This window comes from Anolis sagrei, chromosome X, assembly GCF_037176765.1.
Source record: "Anolis sagrei isolate rAnoSag1 chromosome X, rAnoSag1.mat, whole genome shotgun sequence".
Classification (NCBI taxonomy): Eukaryota; Metazoa; Chordata; class Lepidosauria; order Squamata; family Dactyloidae; genus Anolis; species Anolis sagrei.
The window spans coordinates 23,342,251-23,361,972 of record NC_090034.1 but is presented as its reverse complement, the minus strand read 5'-3'; the positions used below and the strand labels follow the sequence as shown (position 1 = coordinate 23,361,972).

Here is a 19,722-nt window from a genome sequence, read left to right as displayed (position 1 = left end):
CAAATGTAAGCTCCAAATTATTCAAATGGCTAAATGCCAGATATTTAACAGGCTCAGCCTCCAGAAACACTGGGTAGATTTTTCCAAGTCAAATGTAGATAATATTGACTAGGATTTATATATTTCGTATGCAGCCAAATCTGGCTCCAGTGATTCTACAGGAACAGTACCTGAACTTCCTAAAATATAGACTGGAATTGTATTAAATTCTTAAGCATAAATAATATGTAGACACCCTTTTTAATGCTTAAAGTAAGGTTTTTATTTTGGTTATACTTTTGTAGTTTACTACCATTGATGCTAGGTGGATAGGATATTATATCCATGCATAATTCTGTTTCTCTTAGTAATACTTTAAAGACTATTTATGCACTTAGGTGTGAAAGTTATCCAAAAGACATACTGTCAGCATTTGCTGGGAACAAGCCTGGAAAGAAGCTGAATGAATGACAGCATAATAAAGTAAACCAAGTATTAGAGTTCTTTTGACTCTTCTCCAGGAGAGGTCCTTGGGCCACCTTCTCCTCTGAATTAACTATTTTTAGAAAAGTGCTGCTGGAGGACAAAATCCTCCCTCCCTGTGACAAAATAGACTTTTGCTCTCCCTCCTAAAAAGAGCTATTTCTTATGTCTTATCTTTAACAATCTGTTTCCATTCCACCATATTCAATACAATTGGGAAACATGCTGCTTTTCCTATTTACAAACAGGGGCTTGTCCAAGGCTAGATAAGGAAGAGAGATAGGGTTGCATTTCAAAGAGAAAGATAAGGAAGGCCTGGAACAGAGGCAGGATAATCTGCTGAAGGGGAGAAGTGACTGGTTTTTAGAAGCTGTGAAGGAATACAATGTTCAAGGATGTTGTCTTTTATGGCTTAATAAATACCCACTTGTTTGCATTAACTGTCTCTGGCAGTCTCTATCAAACCTGATAATGAGTCATGTGACACCACAAAATTTCTATTGGTTTACATCAAGTGTTACAAAGGCCCAAAAACCCAATCCAGGATGGGATTACGTTGGAAAGGATTGGAACTGTGGGAGCGGCCTAAGAAAGGAGATCACATATACCTGAACTAAACAACTTGTGTGATAGGACTTCTGCAATTTCAGAGAACTGGTACTTTTGTCATACAGAATCTATCACTTTAACCCTTCCACTTTTTTCTCTTTTTTAAAGAATTAGCTGAGGACAGAATGCCTGCAGAATACCTTTTAATTCACTGGTGTGAACAGCCCTCCTCCAGAAATACACAGGATACCATTAATGAAGTCAGTCTTTAGATCATTTTCTCAAAGCCAATGAATGTTTCCGAACCAACTTTAGGAAGCACTGTCCATTAGTTGAGCAGAAAAGTAGTACTTTGCTAGGCAAATTCCAGGAGTAATTCCTCTTGCTCCAAAATCCCTGCAAAGTGCCTCTCCCCAATGCAACAGGAAGTGTCATAGATGTTTATTTTTACTTTAAAACAGATTTAAATTGATTTTTTTGCTACGACAATATAGACATACCTGTGTTCAGGTAAACCAAACCAACAAAGGGGCATTCTTAAAAAAAACATTTAGTAAAGAGTTGTCACAAAATAACATGGGGAAAACACAAATGTGGCATCACCCCCTCCTGCAGAGGCAGAACACCGTGCTCAAATTGGATCTAGTGAGGAAATGCATGGCACCCAAACATGAGTTAGCTTCCCAGACCTGATCTGTTGCGCACACAAGTACAATAGCAGGTCGTCACATTTTCTTACCTGTGCAAAGCCTTGCCTGTATACGTACTTGAAGCTGTATCCTACACACATGCAAAGGATTAGAATGTTTCTGTACATCAGCTGAATGTTGCATGAAATTGTGTCCTACAGTAGGTAGGATGTTTGAGTCCAGCACTCAAAGTCATGGCCAGGATCCAATTGTGGTTCTTGCTACGTCTGTCCACATCACTGATCACTCCTTAGTTCTGCAGCATGCACACACCCCAAAGCTTGAAACATTGCTCCAGCACATTTCCCAATGCAATTTTACCACCAGTGAGAGCAAAAAGAAAAGAAAAAAGACCTCACTCATTGGCATGGAATATGGAAATATACCATTTAATATTGGCCCACAGTTAACAATCCAGCCACCTCTTGCATCAAATTTTTGAGACAGGCTTGTACAGTCCAGGCATGAATAGGTAAGTGTCCTATGATCAGTTTCTCTCAGAGACAATCACACCAAGACACACCTCTTTACAATGATATAGTGGAGGAAATTTTATTATCTGGAAACGTATAACTGCAAAACCCAACACTGGGTGCACAACTTTAGATGCCGGAGCATACGGATTTTACTACTTGGAACACGGGAGTGTCTCAGACATTTCTGCTGTTATGTATAAACACAAACAGTCTCACACTCCAATATCAGGACAAAACAGCAATCTTTTAGAATCAAATTACATCCAAGGATTTCTCTGCACTTACAATTAACCCCACAGTGTATTAATCTACCTATATATGAGATTAATATATATAGCATGGGAAATTGAAAACTCTTGCTCCATATGTATGAACATGTCAAGTCTTATAAATAAAACATCCAGTGAAGAGAAAAAGGTTACCATTTCTAATTCATATTTATACATAAAGTACTCTAATGGCAAAATGGATGGAAAATTGTACATGAGCTTCCCTCAAGTCTTGCTAAAGGGGCTTGAAGCAGCTCATTCAGTATTTTAATATTGAAGTACATACAGGACAGACGAGTCACTAACATACATTGCGCATTTACAAGAGATCAACTACCAAACTGATGACAACTGTACACATTGTGGAGAGACCATTTTCATTCTGGAGCTGGGGAAAGGGGGTAATCTTTTGTTGTTTAAATCATACGCTGTGGTGATTCTTTTTGTTTCTTTCCCCCCCTTTACTTTGTGGAAAGGATCAGGGCGACAATGAGGCCGTAAAGACCCAAGACTTCAGCGAAGATCAAGATGAGGATCATGCCCACAAATAACCTGGGCTGTTGTGCGGTCCCCCGTACGCCTGCATCACCCACAATGCCAATGGCAAAGCCAGCAGCCAGCCCACTGAGTCCGACACTCAGACCGGCACCCAGCTGAAGGAAGCTCCTGAAAGAGTTAAGGGAGATATGTTTAGTGGCAGGCAGATGCACTGTGTCAGGGAAGTCTTTGTTTTCTTGAAGTGTCCTTGAAAAAAAAAAAACTAGTTTTCTTTAGAGCAGGCATGGAAAACTTTGGCCCTCCCTCCAGGTGTTTTGGACTTCAACTCCCACAATTCCTAATAGCCTACTGGCTGTTAGGAATTGTGGGAATTGAAGTCCAAAATACCTGGAGGGAGGGCCAAAGTTTTCCATGCCTGCTTGAGAGAAAACTAACAAAAAAACAACAGAATAAACAATTGAATAGTACTGCCAAAGTTCTTGCAAATGATGATTATAATGATGATGATAATAATAATAATTTTATTTCTTACTTGCCTCTTCTTGTGGCTTCGAGGCAGGTTACAGAATAATTAAAACACATATACATTGTAGCAATACCACAAATATGCATATTAAAACATACATATTAAAATAAATAAAACGTAGATTAAACAAAGGACACATGTTGAAAAATAATGTTTAAAAACCGCCTAGGTAGGCCTGCAGGAAGAAATAGCTCTTTAGATGGTTTTTAAATTCTGACAGCTCATGTACCTGTCAGAGCTATTCCAGCAGGCCATTAACACTATGTAACACGATATTTGTTCCTGAGTTATAAGTATCATTTACTAACTGATTCTGTCATAATAAAAACATGGAAAAAGTTAATTCAATTGCAAAAACTTTGTTTTTGTGTGATATCCTGCTATAGCATATTTTGCTCAAAATTTTCAATGAATATCTCATTAAGTCTCAAGCAATTCAATCTCATTTGTGGCAGCCGCAAAGCTGACGTTTTTGGAGTATAACAACTACTTTTGAAGTAAGGGCCACACAATTAAACCAGAAAGAACACTTTCAAATCAGAAACAGATTTTTTTTCAAATTTTGTTACATAGTGTAATATCCCTTTACAGGACCTCTCTCTCTTAATCCTACTTCTTCTTTGTCTAGTAAGTAGCTATTGCATCTGCAGTCATGGTTAGTTATTTCTTTCAAGCACAACCCATGACCAGTAAACTACCAATTAGTTACAATTTCTCATGAAAGTTTAAAACTGATTGGATTTCATTCCATTTCAGGGACAACATGGAGAGAGAGTATCCATGCCTGACAAAGTCTAAAACAGGAGGGAGAGGATTCGTTTACAAACATGCTTCAAATTAACTATCACTGAATAATTCATTGCTTAACCATTTCGCTGTATGTCACTGTTACATATTTAAATATTTGTTTTATCAAACTACAAGCAGTGGCTTGGTGAAAAATAATTGTAAAATAGCTCCACAGTTCCACCTACATTTGTTCATTTTTAAAATTGTAATGGACAGCATGTACTAACACAAATTCTCGTTTCTTTATGTAAGTGCTATCGTTCAAATGACATCGACACTCAGCCAAATATGGCAACACAGGTCTACATGGTAATATTTAGTATATGAACAGAGGAAGTCATAGCTTAGATTTCAAACAAGGTACACAGGCACACATATGCATCTTCAGCTGGTAAGAGACCTGGCTATTTTATCTTCTGCCCAAACACAACTTTCAATTCACACAAAAAAACTTACTTGAATAGTGGAATTGTATCCGAGATGTTGTTGGCAATAAGAACTGCCACTACCAAGCCATAGATTGCTATAATACCAGCCATGACAACAGGAATGATGGACTTCATGATCAGCTCTGGTCGCATGACTGACATGGCTGCAATACCTGTGCCACTCTTTGCAGTGCCATATGCTGCTCCCAAGGCTGAAAGAAAAGAGAAAAACCTAGCTGAGTCTTACAGATCTAAAGCAGCATTTTAGTAGAACCCAGGGGGAAGAAACCCACTTCGATTACCAAGACAATCATGTTTGCACTCTGCAGAAAAGAAAGGAAATTGTTTTCTGTGGCACACATAGCTAGCTTTATTCCCTTCACTCACTGAAAGGAATGCTGAGGAGTGTTATCTTGATCTCGGAAGGTGACCATGATATCTTTACACATATACAGAGTAGCCAAAGCTACTGGTAAGTAAATTTGTGATTGGCTAACTGAGCAAATCTGAAGAGAGTGCTCCTCAATGGCTCTCCTCCATCCTGGGCCTAGTACTATTCAGTACCTTTATCAATGATCCAGATGACTAAATACAGGGAATGCTCATCAAAAAGTATCTAGGAGTAACATATTACACCTATTCTAAAATCACTTCGCTGGCTGCCAATTAGTTTATGGGCAAAGTACAAGGTGTTGGCATGGACATATAAAGTTCTACATGGTTTGGGTACAGGTTCCCTACAAGATCACCTTCTTGCATACAATCCCCCCTGTTGGGCACTGAGGTCCTCTGGGGGCCCCCTCTGCTCCAGCCTACCAGAATCCGCCTGGCAACCACCACCCAGAGGACCCCCTTTTCATTGGCCGCCCCAAGACTGTGGAACGACCTGCCAATAGAACTCTAATGGTTACAAACAGATGTCGGAATTTATTTATTTGCTTATTAACACCATTTCTACACCATTTCAACTCTGCAGGGGACTCAAGGCGGCTTTAAAACACAACTGATGACCTATTTCTTCTGGCAAGCCTACCCAGACAGTTTTAATAACAATTTTTAAACTTCTGTCTGAACTTTTGTTAGTAAGTCACCCAACTATTTAAAACACACCTTTTCTACTTGAACAGCAGTTAGAAGTGGAGGGCCAGGAAATGCTAGAACTAAGCAGTAAGCAAGCACTTGCCAAGCCCTGTCACAGCCACACTGATTCTGTAAGAATGAGGACAGCTGGGAAATGGCTCTCCAATTTCCCCAAGCAATATAGTTGTCCTGCAACTATGTGAAAACAGCTTGTATGAACAGCAGTGCAAAACACAAATTGAAGAACTATCCAACCTTCAACTTTCCTTACAATTCATATGAGGGCTCTGTCTTACCACATACAGTTGGCACTCCGAACCTACAGATTCCACCTAACCACAGCCTAAATATGTATTTTAATGCATTTGTTTTGCCATTTTAGATGAGGGATGCCATTTTACTAAGTCACTGTATATAACGCAATGGAACCATATAATGGAATGTATATATAATACTATGAAAGTCCTGGAACCAAACCCTATTATAGGGTATAGGGTTACAGCCTGTGCTGGATGGGGTTACACTCCCTCCCCCAAAGACACAGATTCGCAGCTTCTGAGTTCCCCTGGACTCATTGCTGAGCCTGGAACCCCAGGTTTCGGCAGTGGCCAGGGGAGCTGTCACACAATTAAAACTTGTGTGCCAGCTGCACCCATACCTTGGGAAGTCAGACTTGGTCACAGTGGGCCATGCTCTTGTTACATCCCAAATAGATTACTGCAATGCGCTTTATGTGGTGTTGCCTTTAAAGACTGTTCACAAGCTTCAAATTGTCCAATGGGCAGCAGCCAGAGTCCTCACCAGGAGCAGCATACAGGGAGCACACATCCTCCCTGTTACATCAGCTCCACTGGCTGCCAGTCTGCTACTGAGCACAATTTAAAGTCCAAGTTTAGCCTATAAAGCCCTAAACGGTTCAGGTCCAGCTTACCTGTCTGAATGAACTTCCTCCTATGAACCACCTCAGAGATTAAGATCGTCTGGGAAGGCCCTGCTCTTGGTCCCACCTCTACTGAAGGTGCATCTGGTAGGAATGGGAGACAGGGCCTCGGTGGTGGCCCCTTGGCTGTGGAACTCCCTTCCCCAGTGATATTAGAGCAGCTCTCTCCCTCCTGGCCTTCAGAAGGAAAGTGAAAATCTGGCTCTGGGACCAAGACTTCAGAGATTAACTACAGTGCAATAATAGCTACGGAATTATGTGCATTGACTTTTGGAACAGCCCCAGATTATAATTGTGAATGGCGTGATTTTTAATGGTGGTTCCAGTGTTTTATATGTTTTAATGTGCATTTAATTTAAATTTTATATTTTTGACTTAATGTATTTTAATGTATTGTTGTTTAAAGGCATTAAATAGTTGCCATATATAAAGCCACCTTGAGTCCCCTTTGGGGTAGAGAAAGGCGGGATACAAATAGAGTAAGTAAATAAAATAAGTATGTCATTATGTCTCTACCGAATCTACAAGCCTGAGTGCAAGCAATGGAAATACGCTGAAAACTTTCATATAACTAGTATTATCCAAGAACAATGATACATTATCCTGGCTTACTTCAAAATTGTACTTATAACACTATGTAACACTATTTTTGTTCCTGAGTTATGTATGTCATTTCCTAATTGGTTGTATCATAAACACATGGAAAAAGTTTATTAAACTGTAAAAACTTTGTTTTGGCAGGACATCCTGCAGCACATTTTGCGATAGTTTTCAATGAATATCTTGAATCTCACCAATGTTTCTGGAGTGGAACAACTACTTTCAAAATAAGTACCACACATTTAAACAGGAATAACGTTTTTCAAATTGGGGGGGGGGGTTGTCAAATTTTGTTACATAGTGTAATCTATTGTTGAGATTTAGGCATTTATGTTCTAATTCTTCTTAACCACTGGACTAGGGAAGCTATAAAACCAAAATTAGTAAACTTTCTTGCATATTAAGGTCCTGATGGCAAGGAGACACAAAATGCACAGCTTCACAAGTACTCATGCATAAAAAATGACTTGTTTAGTTCCTGTACCGTATTTATTGCAGTATCTTTACTATGTGGGTGTGTTGTGACCGCTTTGTGTAGCAATATAGATTTGGCAAAAAACAGTGTATAATTTCACAAAGTGGAGAAATGTTTTGGTCCTCATGCAATCACTTTTTACACATGCTGTAATCAGACAGTCTGCAAACTTTCATTTAAAAACTTGCAAATTCTATTTAGGGATGATCTTTTGATTGACTGACAGTTCAGAAGCTATTCATCCTTCTTTAGTGCTTCTGAGCCAGTATTCTGAAATATTAAGGACATGGGGATCAGATGTCACCTCAGCTGATGAGTGAATGCCTTGCTAAACAGAATTTGGTTCTCAAGCCTTACTTTAATCAGTTTGTTGACTCAATTAAGATCAAGTTGTTTCAACAAATAAAGACACAGAAGAATATGGAAAACAAAACTAGAGGGAAACTACTTCATTCTTATGCCCTGGTCATTTTCGCCTTTAATAATGATTTAAGAAAGGGTTTGATCGGAGTGCATGTAATGGATTCAGGAAAGGGTCCACTGTACAAGTTCAAGTAAAAACACCTAAACAAAACAACATTTTATCCATAAATGAAGAGAAAGTTCTTAGGACAGTTACATTAACCCAATGCTGATTAGCAGAGACCATGCTGAGCTTCTAACCGAAGCCCACATTTGGTTATATTTCATCTTAGCCCAATACATATCTCCTATACCAAACCCGTCCCCTTTGAAACAGCTTCAAAAGATCAGTCTATGTTATAGTAGTAATTGTGCCAATTCCAACTGAATCGCTTGCATTTGTGATGTGCTACTTCTTGCTCTATCCATTACACATCTGTAAAAAAAAAAAAAAACCCTGAAATATTAGACTGGACATTGCAACACAGCTTAGCTGTTCTCTAACTATATAGCAGAAGGCTGCAACTAGTGCTACTGAGTACAGACCAGTGGGAGTTTTTAATGATCAAGACTAACAAAGTGGTAAGCCTGCCATTTGACTACTGTCATATCTATTCAAGTGTTCAGGGTTTGTTTACAGCTGTTTGAAGGAGAAATTACCAAATATCAGATAAGAAAATAATTATCAGTTTACAAGCACTCATTCAAATGCATCTTCATTCTGCCAGAGTGGGGTGCGCTTCACCCAACACTGCCACACAATACAATGTGCTACTTCCTCAAAGATCCCAAAGTAACAAGTTCTTGGTTGCCCAATCCTTACTTCCAGGAAGCTGCTTGCCTCCCAATATAGCCTCTTGCAACAAATTTACAGTTTACAGGAACAGAATAAATGTGGCTATTGTGAAACTCTCCTATCTCATCATGCAATCGGGATATAAATTGTTCACTTTCTGTACATAACAGTTCAGGCAAGAATTTGAAAGAAATTTCCCAACTTTGCCTCCCTTGCACAAATCACAAAATGCTAGTTTTCTTACACTGGGACCTACAGTAAGCAAACAAACCACTTCTGATACAAATGGTAGATAGACATTAATTCCAGATATCAGGTAAAGAAGCTGAAAACACATATCGTTTTGACATAAAGCTGAAAGATTACAACCTCAAGTAATTCAAATGGATGACATAGTTAAATCGATCTGTTTCTGGTCTACTAGTTTTTCTAACAGTCCACGACTAACCAGGATCATTTTGTAGAGTCATCCGAAGATGATACTGAACTATTTCATTTTACTGGTAAATAAAAAAATAGTACTAATGTGAGAAGGACTAGTTTGCAAAATGTAAGTGTACTGATCAGCTTACAGAAACAGCATTCTATGAAGGATTCAGTACCAAGTCCCTTGGTCCCAGCAGATAGTGAGGCACCATTTCAACACAAAATCCAGGATCTTCAGGACTTAACACCCACCTTACTGCCACCCCTCTTTCTTTGAGGTTCATGTATTTCTAGATTGATGACCTGAGGGGGGCAGAACTGTCAAATTAAGAATATCAAGCCACTCATATAAACTGATAGCATGATATAAATAAGTCTAGTCAGATATCTTTGTTTGCCAGAAGAAGCTACTTCCACAGCCTCTGCTTTTCCAAGTAATTTAATGAGAATTAAAATCAGATCCCCCCAAAATGTAAGAACCAGTATGGTATTGTAGTTTGAGCATTAGGCCATGACTCCGAGGCCATGGCTCAAATCCCTGCACAGCCATGAAAACAACTGAGTTTGAGCACATAATAATAAAAAAGCCTATAATAAAACTTTATTTAAATTCTGCTCTATCTCCCTGGAGGGACTCCGAGATAGGGTAGACATGACACTCTCAGAGGGAGGCAAAGGCAACCCTCACACTGAACAAATCTGTCAAAAAAAGAAAATAACCAATCCACAATAGGGTTTCCCTTAAGGTCCCCATAAATCAAAATACTACTTAAAGTGACACAAGGCCATACTACATGCACATATTTGGAGTGAGATGAACATTTTGTTTGGACATCCATTGCTGGATGATGCTAATATGATGTCATTTCAATGTTTTTACTTCATCAAAATTGTACACAGCTATAATGCTTATGTTCAGCATTTTGAATATACAATGCCAGTGCAGATACAAGGCAGGTCAAAAAGAAGATTCAATATTTAATAACAATACATTTAAAATCTTTTTTTAATTCAAAAGTTATTAAAACATCACACACCTTTGTGGTCCACCTTGTATAAGTACAAATGGCACAACATTATCAGTATATCATTTCATCCATTCCAGCACTTCATGTACATCAACATGAGAAATTAAACTAGCATAGGCCAGAATGTAGTACTTCTAATCAATGGAAATGGTCATCTTCTCATTTCCTTCTGGCCTCGAGAAATATCTTGATCAGCAATGTTACATGGAAAAATTAAGACTGTCATATCACTCAGAAGCATGGGACAACCATTTACACATCTAACAAAGCAGGGGAAATCCATAAATCACTCTCTGTGGCTTCAGAGCAGTCACTGAGTAACTCCTGCAGAATGCACTGGTCACTTGAAGGTCATAGTGGTCCCAGCATCAGAGGATGGTTACCAACCAACCCAAGGTTAGCCAGCCATGACCTGCACAGATTCTACAAGCTGTTTACTATCAGCACAGTTTATTGTGTACAGAACTGTTTATACAACATGACATCATCAGCCAGCCAGTACAGAACAAGGCTTGAGCATGCTGGTAGTAGATCAGTCTAGTATAGACTGCAAGGAAATGAAGTATCTGACTTTTTTGTTTATGGCATACCACAATAAGTGCTCCATGTTCCTTCTACTCATATTATGTAAATTTTCTAGAATGGCTGCAGCTGATAAGGTATCTTCACGCTTATCTGGAAAAGATTATCACTGAATGTCAGTGCTAGTAGTGACAAAGTATGATTTACTGTGGTCCAACTATATCCACTAAGAATTACTGGTTGCCCAGCAGACACTTATGATAATTATAAGGAGTTGTATACAACAAAGTCCTGAAATAGCATGCACTGTGAAAAAACATCCCACCAGTGCTGGACTTTAAACCTATCTACATACCTATTAACTCTTTTTGGGTTTTTTTTTTGTTTATTTTACTTTGGACTGCTCTTGGAAGTATGGCAAAGCTACCAGGTGCCTGGTCAGTAACCTGATCTGAATTAAAGTAACAGGTCTGTAAAAAGCAGGGACTGGCCCCTTTCATTCATCTGCTGACAGGGCTACTTCACAGATGGCAGCAAAGCTCATGCCATCTCAGCTGAAGGATGCCACTACAATAAGCTACAGTGCAAGTCTTATGTTTGCTGCTTTAGCAGATTAGCTTGAAACAGAAAAAGACTACTCTGAAATGCTATACATTCACCTAGCCATTTCCAAGCTCTTTCCTACGTAAGCTCCATGTAAATTACCTTACTGGAATAACAATATGAACAATTAACAAGGCAAAATAACTAGATCCTGGTGGACCATCTACAACTAGCATGTCCAATTCGGGGGCATTTACATGAGAATCTGGAGGGCCATGGGGTAACTACTCCATTTTGTCAGATCTATTTTTTAAACACCCAGAGGCTGTTTGCAGTTGCAGAGTGGACTTCAGAGAGTGGGAGGGTGATTTCTTTCTAGAACAGTTAGCTCTATGCATGAATCCTAATGTCAGTGGAAACTATCATTAAACCATAATAATCTACACTGTACATTGAATTATACTGCTGGCAGATTATAACTATGCTGCTGGGCATAACTTGTGCCATACAATAGTTCTAGGACTGAGGAAGCCAGTTGTTCCTAATGAAGTCACATGATGTGTTAATACATCAAAAATATCATTTCATATGGCTCAGCAGCAGCTATTCACATGCTAGCGTCTTCCTAGATGTACTGGATTACAGCTGCTGTTATCCACAGCCAGTATTATTATCACCACACTAGTTAAAGATGAGGGGAGTTGAAACCCAGGACTTCTGACAGCAATTATTTGCAGTAGCTGCTGTAAAACTACAGTAACAATGTTTGAATGGAGATGTTTTCAAGTTACTTGTTTATTTTGATTAGTACTAGCAAAACTTACCATTTCCCTATTTGAACGTTCTTTTAAAGATACAGTTGGAATAAACTGTTTTTGGGGAAAGTTTCCAAAAAGATCAAAGGCAATTTTACAACTGCTGGGACAATATAAAGGTCAATCAGGGGGTTAATATCCTGTCTGCAATCTTCTCAACAAATATAGGATGGTTTTGGGGTTAAGAACTAAAAATGTATAGTCAATTTTGTAGTTATTAGTATTCATCTCTCTTGTTCACTAAGAAGCCAGCTCTCAGCCACGCAAAAACCTTTTAGCACAGTAATGTTCAAAGACACTGGCTTGCATAGGGCTATATCTCAGAAGCTTATTTAGCTGAAAGAGAATGCTAATTCAAGTAGCAGGCATTCACTTGATAATATGCATCTGCTAAATAAATAAGTACATGATCATTGCACTGCTAGGAAACCCCGTTGTCCTGCATATTTTAAGACAATCATTTTGTTCCAGAACAACCTAATGCCGTTGCACATCACAAGATATGCAATGATAAGCCATGTTTGCTATTGGTGGGCAGCAAGTTAAACCAAGTTATTTATTTATTTGCTTAATTTATATCCCGCCTTTCTCACTCCCGTAGGGGGACTCAAGGCAGCTTACAACTCTGGCAAGATTAATTTCTTCAATCATAAAAATGCAACCTCTGGCAGCAACCAGAATATGTTTAGGTTTCATGGTTTAGAAATATAGGTTAGACAGCATGGCACAACCTAGGCTTACATTCATTACTGCCAAGCACTGACATGAGGGAAGAGCAAAACCTGCAAAGCACCCCCTTCTCTTTCCCTGCAGTCACATGACAGCCAGGGGCTCCTCCACCAGCTGATACTCAGCCCTTATGACATCACCTTCACTGCCATTACAGCGACATTCGACATTCTCCCTTTCTTTCGGCTCCCCTCCCCAGGCAACCCAGATGAGCCAGCTGGAAGGAGCAGGGCAAAACCAGAGGAGGCCATTGATATGCTCAGGGACCAAGGGGAGGCAGAGAGACTGCAGCAATGGCGAGGACAGGAGGAGCCTCTCCGGCTCCAACTGGCTTGCGATTTCTTCTCGCCCCCGCACTGCCGTTTCTCTCTTGTCATCTGGGAAAGTACACTGCCACAGTCTCTGGGCAGCTAGAAAACGAAAGGAGGAAGAAAGGCAGGACACTTCACCCAGTCTGTAGAACTGGGGCCGGCTAACACAGGGAAGGATGCCTGCATTCCTTTAGGAAAACACCAAACAGGCAAGATCAGACTCACCTAAACGGCTAACACACTCACTCCATTTATGGGGAAGAGACATAAGGAAAGCCTTTTGGAAGGACATTCGCAAAGGACAGTAAGATGCTTGAAGACCCTCTGATTCCAAAAATGGCACCAGTGTTCCCCTATCACCTCTAGTTTTGGAAATACAGAACATATGTCATATACCAGTTGTCACCTGTTTGCCCAGAAAGAATCATGATAACCATATCTAAGAATCTAGAGCTGATGCAGTCTCTACAATGCAATTTTCTGAATCAGCACCCCAAATTATCCCAGGAACATGTCTAAAAACCAAGACAGCAAAACGTTTTGTTGTTGTTGGGCTGCCTTATCCTCTCCCTGTGAACAGAGGAAGCCAGTTGTTCCAAATGAACCTGTCCAAGGATGGAGATTTGGAGAGCAAAGGACACCAAGAGAACAGGGCTGCCATCCTCTTGCCTCCAAACCTCACGTATCTTCCTTGCCTCTTGAGCCTAGAGGGGAGGGAAGATGGATTCCTCAGAATTACACAATTACACAATCTTTGGAATGGAAGCAGGGTTCAAAGGGTTGGGAGCCTTCCCTTCATAGGAGAAAACTACCAGCAAAAGAAGCAAATGGGAGTGTTTTATAATGGCACGTATTAGACAGAGCCTTAAGGACTAATCTATATATCCATGTATGTAACAGGGAAAACATGTTTCTCTGTATGTATCTACCTATGCCTATATGTATTTTTCAAGATGGCTCCCACTTCCAGAGAGCACTGTGGCTCCCAATGACAATGGATCTGGACCACGTTTGGCACACATTATGTCCCCCATATGACTAACATAAAATACTGGAGGGGTTGGGCACTGACTCTGGATGATGAAAATTGCCGTTCATTCTGCTTGCAGGAAGAACTTCCAGTAAATACTCTGGAGGGTACATACCCATCATGACCAACTTGGGGGGGGGGGGATGAATTCACCTGGAATGATGGGAGTTATAGTTTACCCACATCTTGATGCATTTCATAAAGGAGCCTATTCATAAAAACCAATAACTTACAAGGAAGATTTCTGAGAAATAGTGTTACTGGATCCCTATCATGGGCATTGCTAGGTACCTAAACTAATAATATTTAATTAAAACAGTAATGTAATATAATAATAGCATTGCTGTGAACCTAAGAATATAATATTATTACTAATATTACAATATAATGGTATAGCTCAATATAGTAACATATAATACTGATATTGTACTATGCTAATAACATAATATATTATTGGTATATATATCTTGTAAGCTGCTCTGAGTCCCCTTCAGGGTGAGAAGGGAGGCATATAAATGTCATAAATAAAAAAATATAATATAATAATGGCATTGCCAGGTACCTAAGCTAATCTTAACCCTTAAATAATAATAATAATAATAATAATAATAATAATAATAATAATGGCATTGCCAGGTACCTAATCTAATAATATATAATATCAAAATAATTTTATGTTTCACCCGCCTCTCCTCCTGTCTCGAGGCAGTTGGGTACCTAAGCTAATAATAATAATAATAATAATAATAATAATTGTATGTCTTACCCACCACTCCTGTCTCGAGACGGGTTAGAACAGACATGTGCAAACTTGGGCCCTCCAGGTGTTTTGGACTCCCTCAACTCCCACAATTCATAGGGAGTTGAAGTCCAAAACACCTGGAGGGCTCAAGTTTGCCCATGCTCGGGTTAGAAGTTACGTAAAACCACAATCAGCTGGACCAGGGAAGAAGGAGGGGAAGAAAGGAAAGACAGGGCCAGGGAAGGGACACACAAGGCCGACAGAACGCCTCCTCCTCCTCTCCCCAAGGACGGACAGGCCCTGCACAGATCTCCCTTGGCAGTCCCGCTCCTCCACCCCAGAAGGAGACCCTCCAAGCGCCTCACCGCTGAAGACCATGGCGGCCGAGGCGCCCATGACGGCGAAGAAGGGGGAGTACTCGGGAGGAGCGGTGGTCGAGGACGACATGGCGGAGCGGTGTGTTTGTGAGGAAGAGAGGAGAGAACGCAGGAGGCCAGAGGGCGATGGGGCTCTCCTTCCTCTGCTACCGCCGCGTCTTCTTTCCTTTTTGCCCCTTCTCTCTCCCCGTCGGCAAGATGGCGGAGCGGCCTAGCTGGCTGAGGAGGCGCTGCTGGTGGTAGTTGAAGGAGCGAAGCAGCACTGAAGGAGCGAAGCAGCACTGGCGCTCTCTTTCTTCCTGTCTCTCCCTTTTTCTCTGTCACTGACAGCCCCTCCTTCTCCGCTGCTCCGAGACAGCGCTCACGGCTCGCTCTAAATACACCGCCACCGCAGGACAAAATGGCCGCTGCCCGAGGGTCACGTGGGCGGAACAAGCCACGCCCCTCCCCAGCCTGCCTCGCCGCCGCCCTTCATGCTTGGAATGTACCATTATGTAGAAAACAAAGGGGGGGGGAGAGAGTTAGTTTGAGATTTATTACCACTCCTGAATAAAATATTTATTTCTTTTTTCCTTTTGGGTTGCCTAAACTAAGGGAAATAATAATAATAATAATAATCTAGCAGAAGCAGGGTACATAATTTATCAATATTATTAAATAATAATCATAAGATAGCAGAAACAGGATACATAATTTATCAATGTTAATGATTATGGTTTAATAATAATAATATAACAGAAGCAGAGACTGAGGGCATTTTCTGCCCTCAACCCTCCCCCCAAAAAAGTGAAGGATGGTTCACTCATTGTTTCTAGGCCTCTCCAATGCGGGGGGGGGGGGGGGGGAGGGGGCGGGGCTTATTTCCTTCTCAGGTGAGGGTGATTCAGCACCGATTTGCATAAGGGGCGTGGCCAACTTGGCATGCCCTCCTATCCCTCGTCTTGCCCCTAATTCTCATGAATATTAATACCTTAGGAACCCTGTTTCTACCCAGAATAGGGATTAATAAATCAAATTGTAGAAAAGAGGTAAAAAACATACAAAAGGTGTTTCCCAATTACCCTTCTTTCTTCATCCTGGAGAGAAACGCTGTTACATTATTATTTTTTAATTAATATTGATAAATTTTAATTATCAATTAAGATCCAACCAGTCCATCCTCCAGGAAATAAAGCCCGACTGCTCACTGGAGGGAAAGATACTAGAGACAAAGTTGAAGTACTTTGGCCACATCATGAGGAGACGGGAAAGCCTAGAGAAGACAATAATGCTGGGGAAAGTGGAAGGCAAAAGGAAGAGGGGCCGACCAAGGGCAAGATGGGTGGGTGGCATCCTTGAAGTGACTGGACTGACCTTGAGGGAGCTGGGGGTGGCGACGGCCGACAGGGAGCTCTGGCGTAGGCTGGTCCATGAGGTCACGAAGAGTCGGAGACGACTGAACGAATGAACAACAACATTGATAAATTATGTACCTTGCTTCTGCTATATTCTTATTATTTAGTAATATTCATAAATTATGCACCCTGCTTCTGCTAGATTATTATGATTATTATTATTATTTAGTAATGTTGATAAATTATTACCCTGCTTCTGCTAGATTATTATTATTATTATTATTATTTAGTAATATTGATAAATTATGTACCCTGCTTCTGCTAGATTATTATTATTATTATTTAGTAATATTGCTAAATTATGTACCCTGCTTCATGGGTGGTTTTTCAACCGTTTTGATGAATTTTAACTGTGACTGGTTTTTAGTGCTGTTAGTGTTTAATTCTATTTTAATGTTTGCATATTTGTATATTTTAAATTGCATACTAATACTTTTATGTCAAGCTGCTTTGAGTCCCCTTTGGGGAGATAAAGCGCGGTATAAATAAATATAATAACAATAATAATAGTTATGGGTGGTCAATTGTGGCTCATGAGTCTGATTGCTTTCCAAGGGCAGAGTCTTGGCGGTGGGTCTGTAAGTGACTGTAGAGACCTATTCTGGATTGGCGTGGTTTTACTTTCCCAGTGAGGACATACATATTCAGATGGAAGGCAGTCATGATGAGATTTGCTTGATCCACCTTCTTCCACTTGGCATGTTTCTCCCATTCACCCTCCATTCATGCCTCTTCGAAATCCATAGCATTGTTTGTCACAGCTGGCCTCCGGTTAGACGCTCGAGGGCCAGGTCTTCCCAGTGTTTAATCCAGTTTTTAAGATCAGCTTCAAGCCCATCTTTCAATTCCGTTTTCCGTTCTTGAATTGAGAGTAAAGTCAGTGCTTTGGGAGACAACAGTGATGGGGCCTTCATACAACATAGAATCAGAGAATAATAGAGTTGGATGAGACCACAGAGGCTATCCAGTCCCACCCTATTCTGCCATGCAGGAAAAGCACAATTAAAGCATTCCTGACAGATGGCCATCCAGTGTCTGTTAAAAAGACTTCAGAGAAGGAATTTATACCAAACTCTCGAGTCAGAGAGTTCCACTGCTGAATAGCTTTTCTTATGGTCAGGAAGTTCTTCCTAATGTTCAGGTGGAATCTCTTCTCCTGTCATTTGAGCCCATGCCGCCATTGAGTCCTAGTTTCCAGGGCAGCAGAAAACAAGCCTGCTCTCTCTTCCTTAGGACAGCCTTTCAGATATTGAAACATGGCTCTCATGTCTCTTTCTCTCAGCCTTCTCTTCTGCAGGGTAAACAGACCCAGCTGTTTAAGATGCTCCTCATAGGGATTATTCAGAGTCTCCAGACCTTCTATCATTTTAGTTGTCCTCCTCTGGACACATTCAGTCCAGCAAAGAGGATGCTGGAGGATCATGGCTTCAGTGCTGCTGGCTTTTGCTTCCTCTTCCAGATGCTGACCTTCATCCGCTTGTTTCTTCCTCCCAAGAGATTTGCAGGATTTTTCGAAGGCATCGCTGAAGGGGTCGTTCCAGAAGTCAAGAGTGACATCTGTAGACAGTCCATGTTTCATATAACAGAGTTGAGAGTACAATCGCTTTATAAATTAGCATCTTGGTATCCTTACGGTCCTCAAACACTATTAGCTTCGTTTGAAAAAAATGCTGCTCTCGCAGAGCTCTACTGGTGATGCATTTCGGTGTTGATGTCGGCTTTTGTGGAGAGGTGGGTACCTAGGGAGCCGAAAAGGTCAATGTTTTCTAGTGTTGCACCATTAACCTTTATTTTTGGGACATCTGCTGCATTGAGCCAGAGGAGTTAAACTGATGTCAAACTCTGTTAATTAAACAATGTAGATCAGGTATGGGCAAACTTTAACCCTCCAGGTGTTTTGGACTTCAACTCCCACAATTTGTAACAGCCTACCAGCTGTTAGGAATTGTGGGAGTTGAAGTCCAAACATCTGGAGGGCCGAAGTTTGCCCATGGCTGGTGTGAGTGTTCTTCTATATTGTCCTTGGAGACTGGCATAACCTCTGACCATTGTTTTATTTGTACATGTGTGTTGATGATCTGGGCTTTACACTGTTGATATCTGCAATGACTGAGCCTTTTAACTATTCGAACATGACTGAGTTAGATAATAACACGCCTATTACCTTAACATGTGTACATGTGTAATGATGTACACGTTCTACGTAATATGTGGTTTAATGGATATTTTTATATTGCTCCGTGTCATAACTGCAAATGTATCTTAACCTGTATTATTTTGATTTTGAGCACGATATCAGTAGGATGTAGTGTGAAGCCTGGCTGAATAATATCAATATGTTTTCAGGGAAGACCCAACAATATAACCATGCAATATAATGTAATATAAGCACCCATAAAACTATACAATAAAATTCAAATCCGATAACTCAAGTGGAAAATTTCGAACAATTTTAAATATGATGTCATATAAAGGTCTTAGATAATATGATCCTATGACTATTGCACCACACAAGAGTCCAGGAATATATGCAAACAGTTTATTGTAAAAACATATAAAAAGCAAAAAAAATCAGAAATAAGAAAGGAAGATATATAATCCAAAAAGATTTAGCAACAGGTGATAACTAGAAAATAATCCAAATGTCTTATAAAGTTCCAGTGCTAACAACCAGAAATCACAGATACAGCATAAGCCCACAATCAAGAAGGTGTAACGAGTAAAACTTGAACAGGAGTACATGAATGGGAACATAAAAAACTTCCAGGATATATTAAACCCAAAATCAAACTGGACTTGAACCAGGAACTCAGGCTTAGATTCTCA

The 19,722-nt window shown here is 40.2% G+C and overlaps 1 protein-coding gene across 1 annotated transcript; it reads right to left on the bottom strand.

Moving 5' to 3' along the window:
- Nucleotides 1-2,068: 2,068 nt before the first annotated feature.
- Nucleotides 2,069-15,935, bottom strand: LOC132781875 (V-type proton ATPase 16 kDa proteolipid subunit c). Its single transcript, XM_060786401.2, has 3 exons — nucleotides 15,491-15,935; nucleotides 4,715-4,898; nucleotides 2,069-3,111 (listed from the first exon to the last, which is right to left on the bottom strand). Exons 1-3 carry the CDS (start codon nucleotides 15,570-15,572, stop codon nucleotides 2,907-2,909), a joined length of 471 nt encoding a protein of 156 aa, XP_060642384.1. The 5' UTR covers nucleotides 15,573-15,935; the 3' UTR covers nucleotides 2,069-2,906.
- Nucleotides 15,936-19,722: the final 3,787 nt, after the last annotated feature.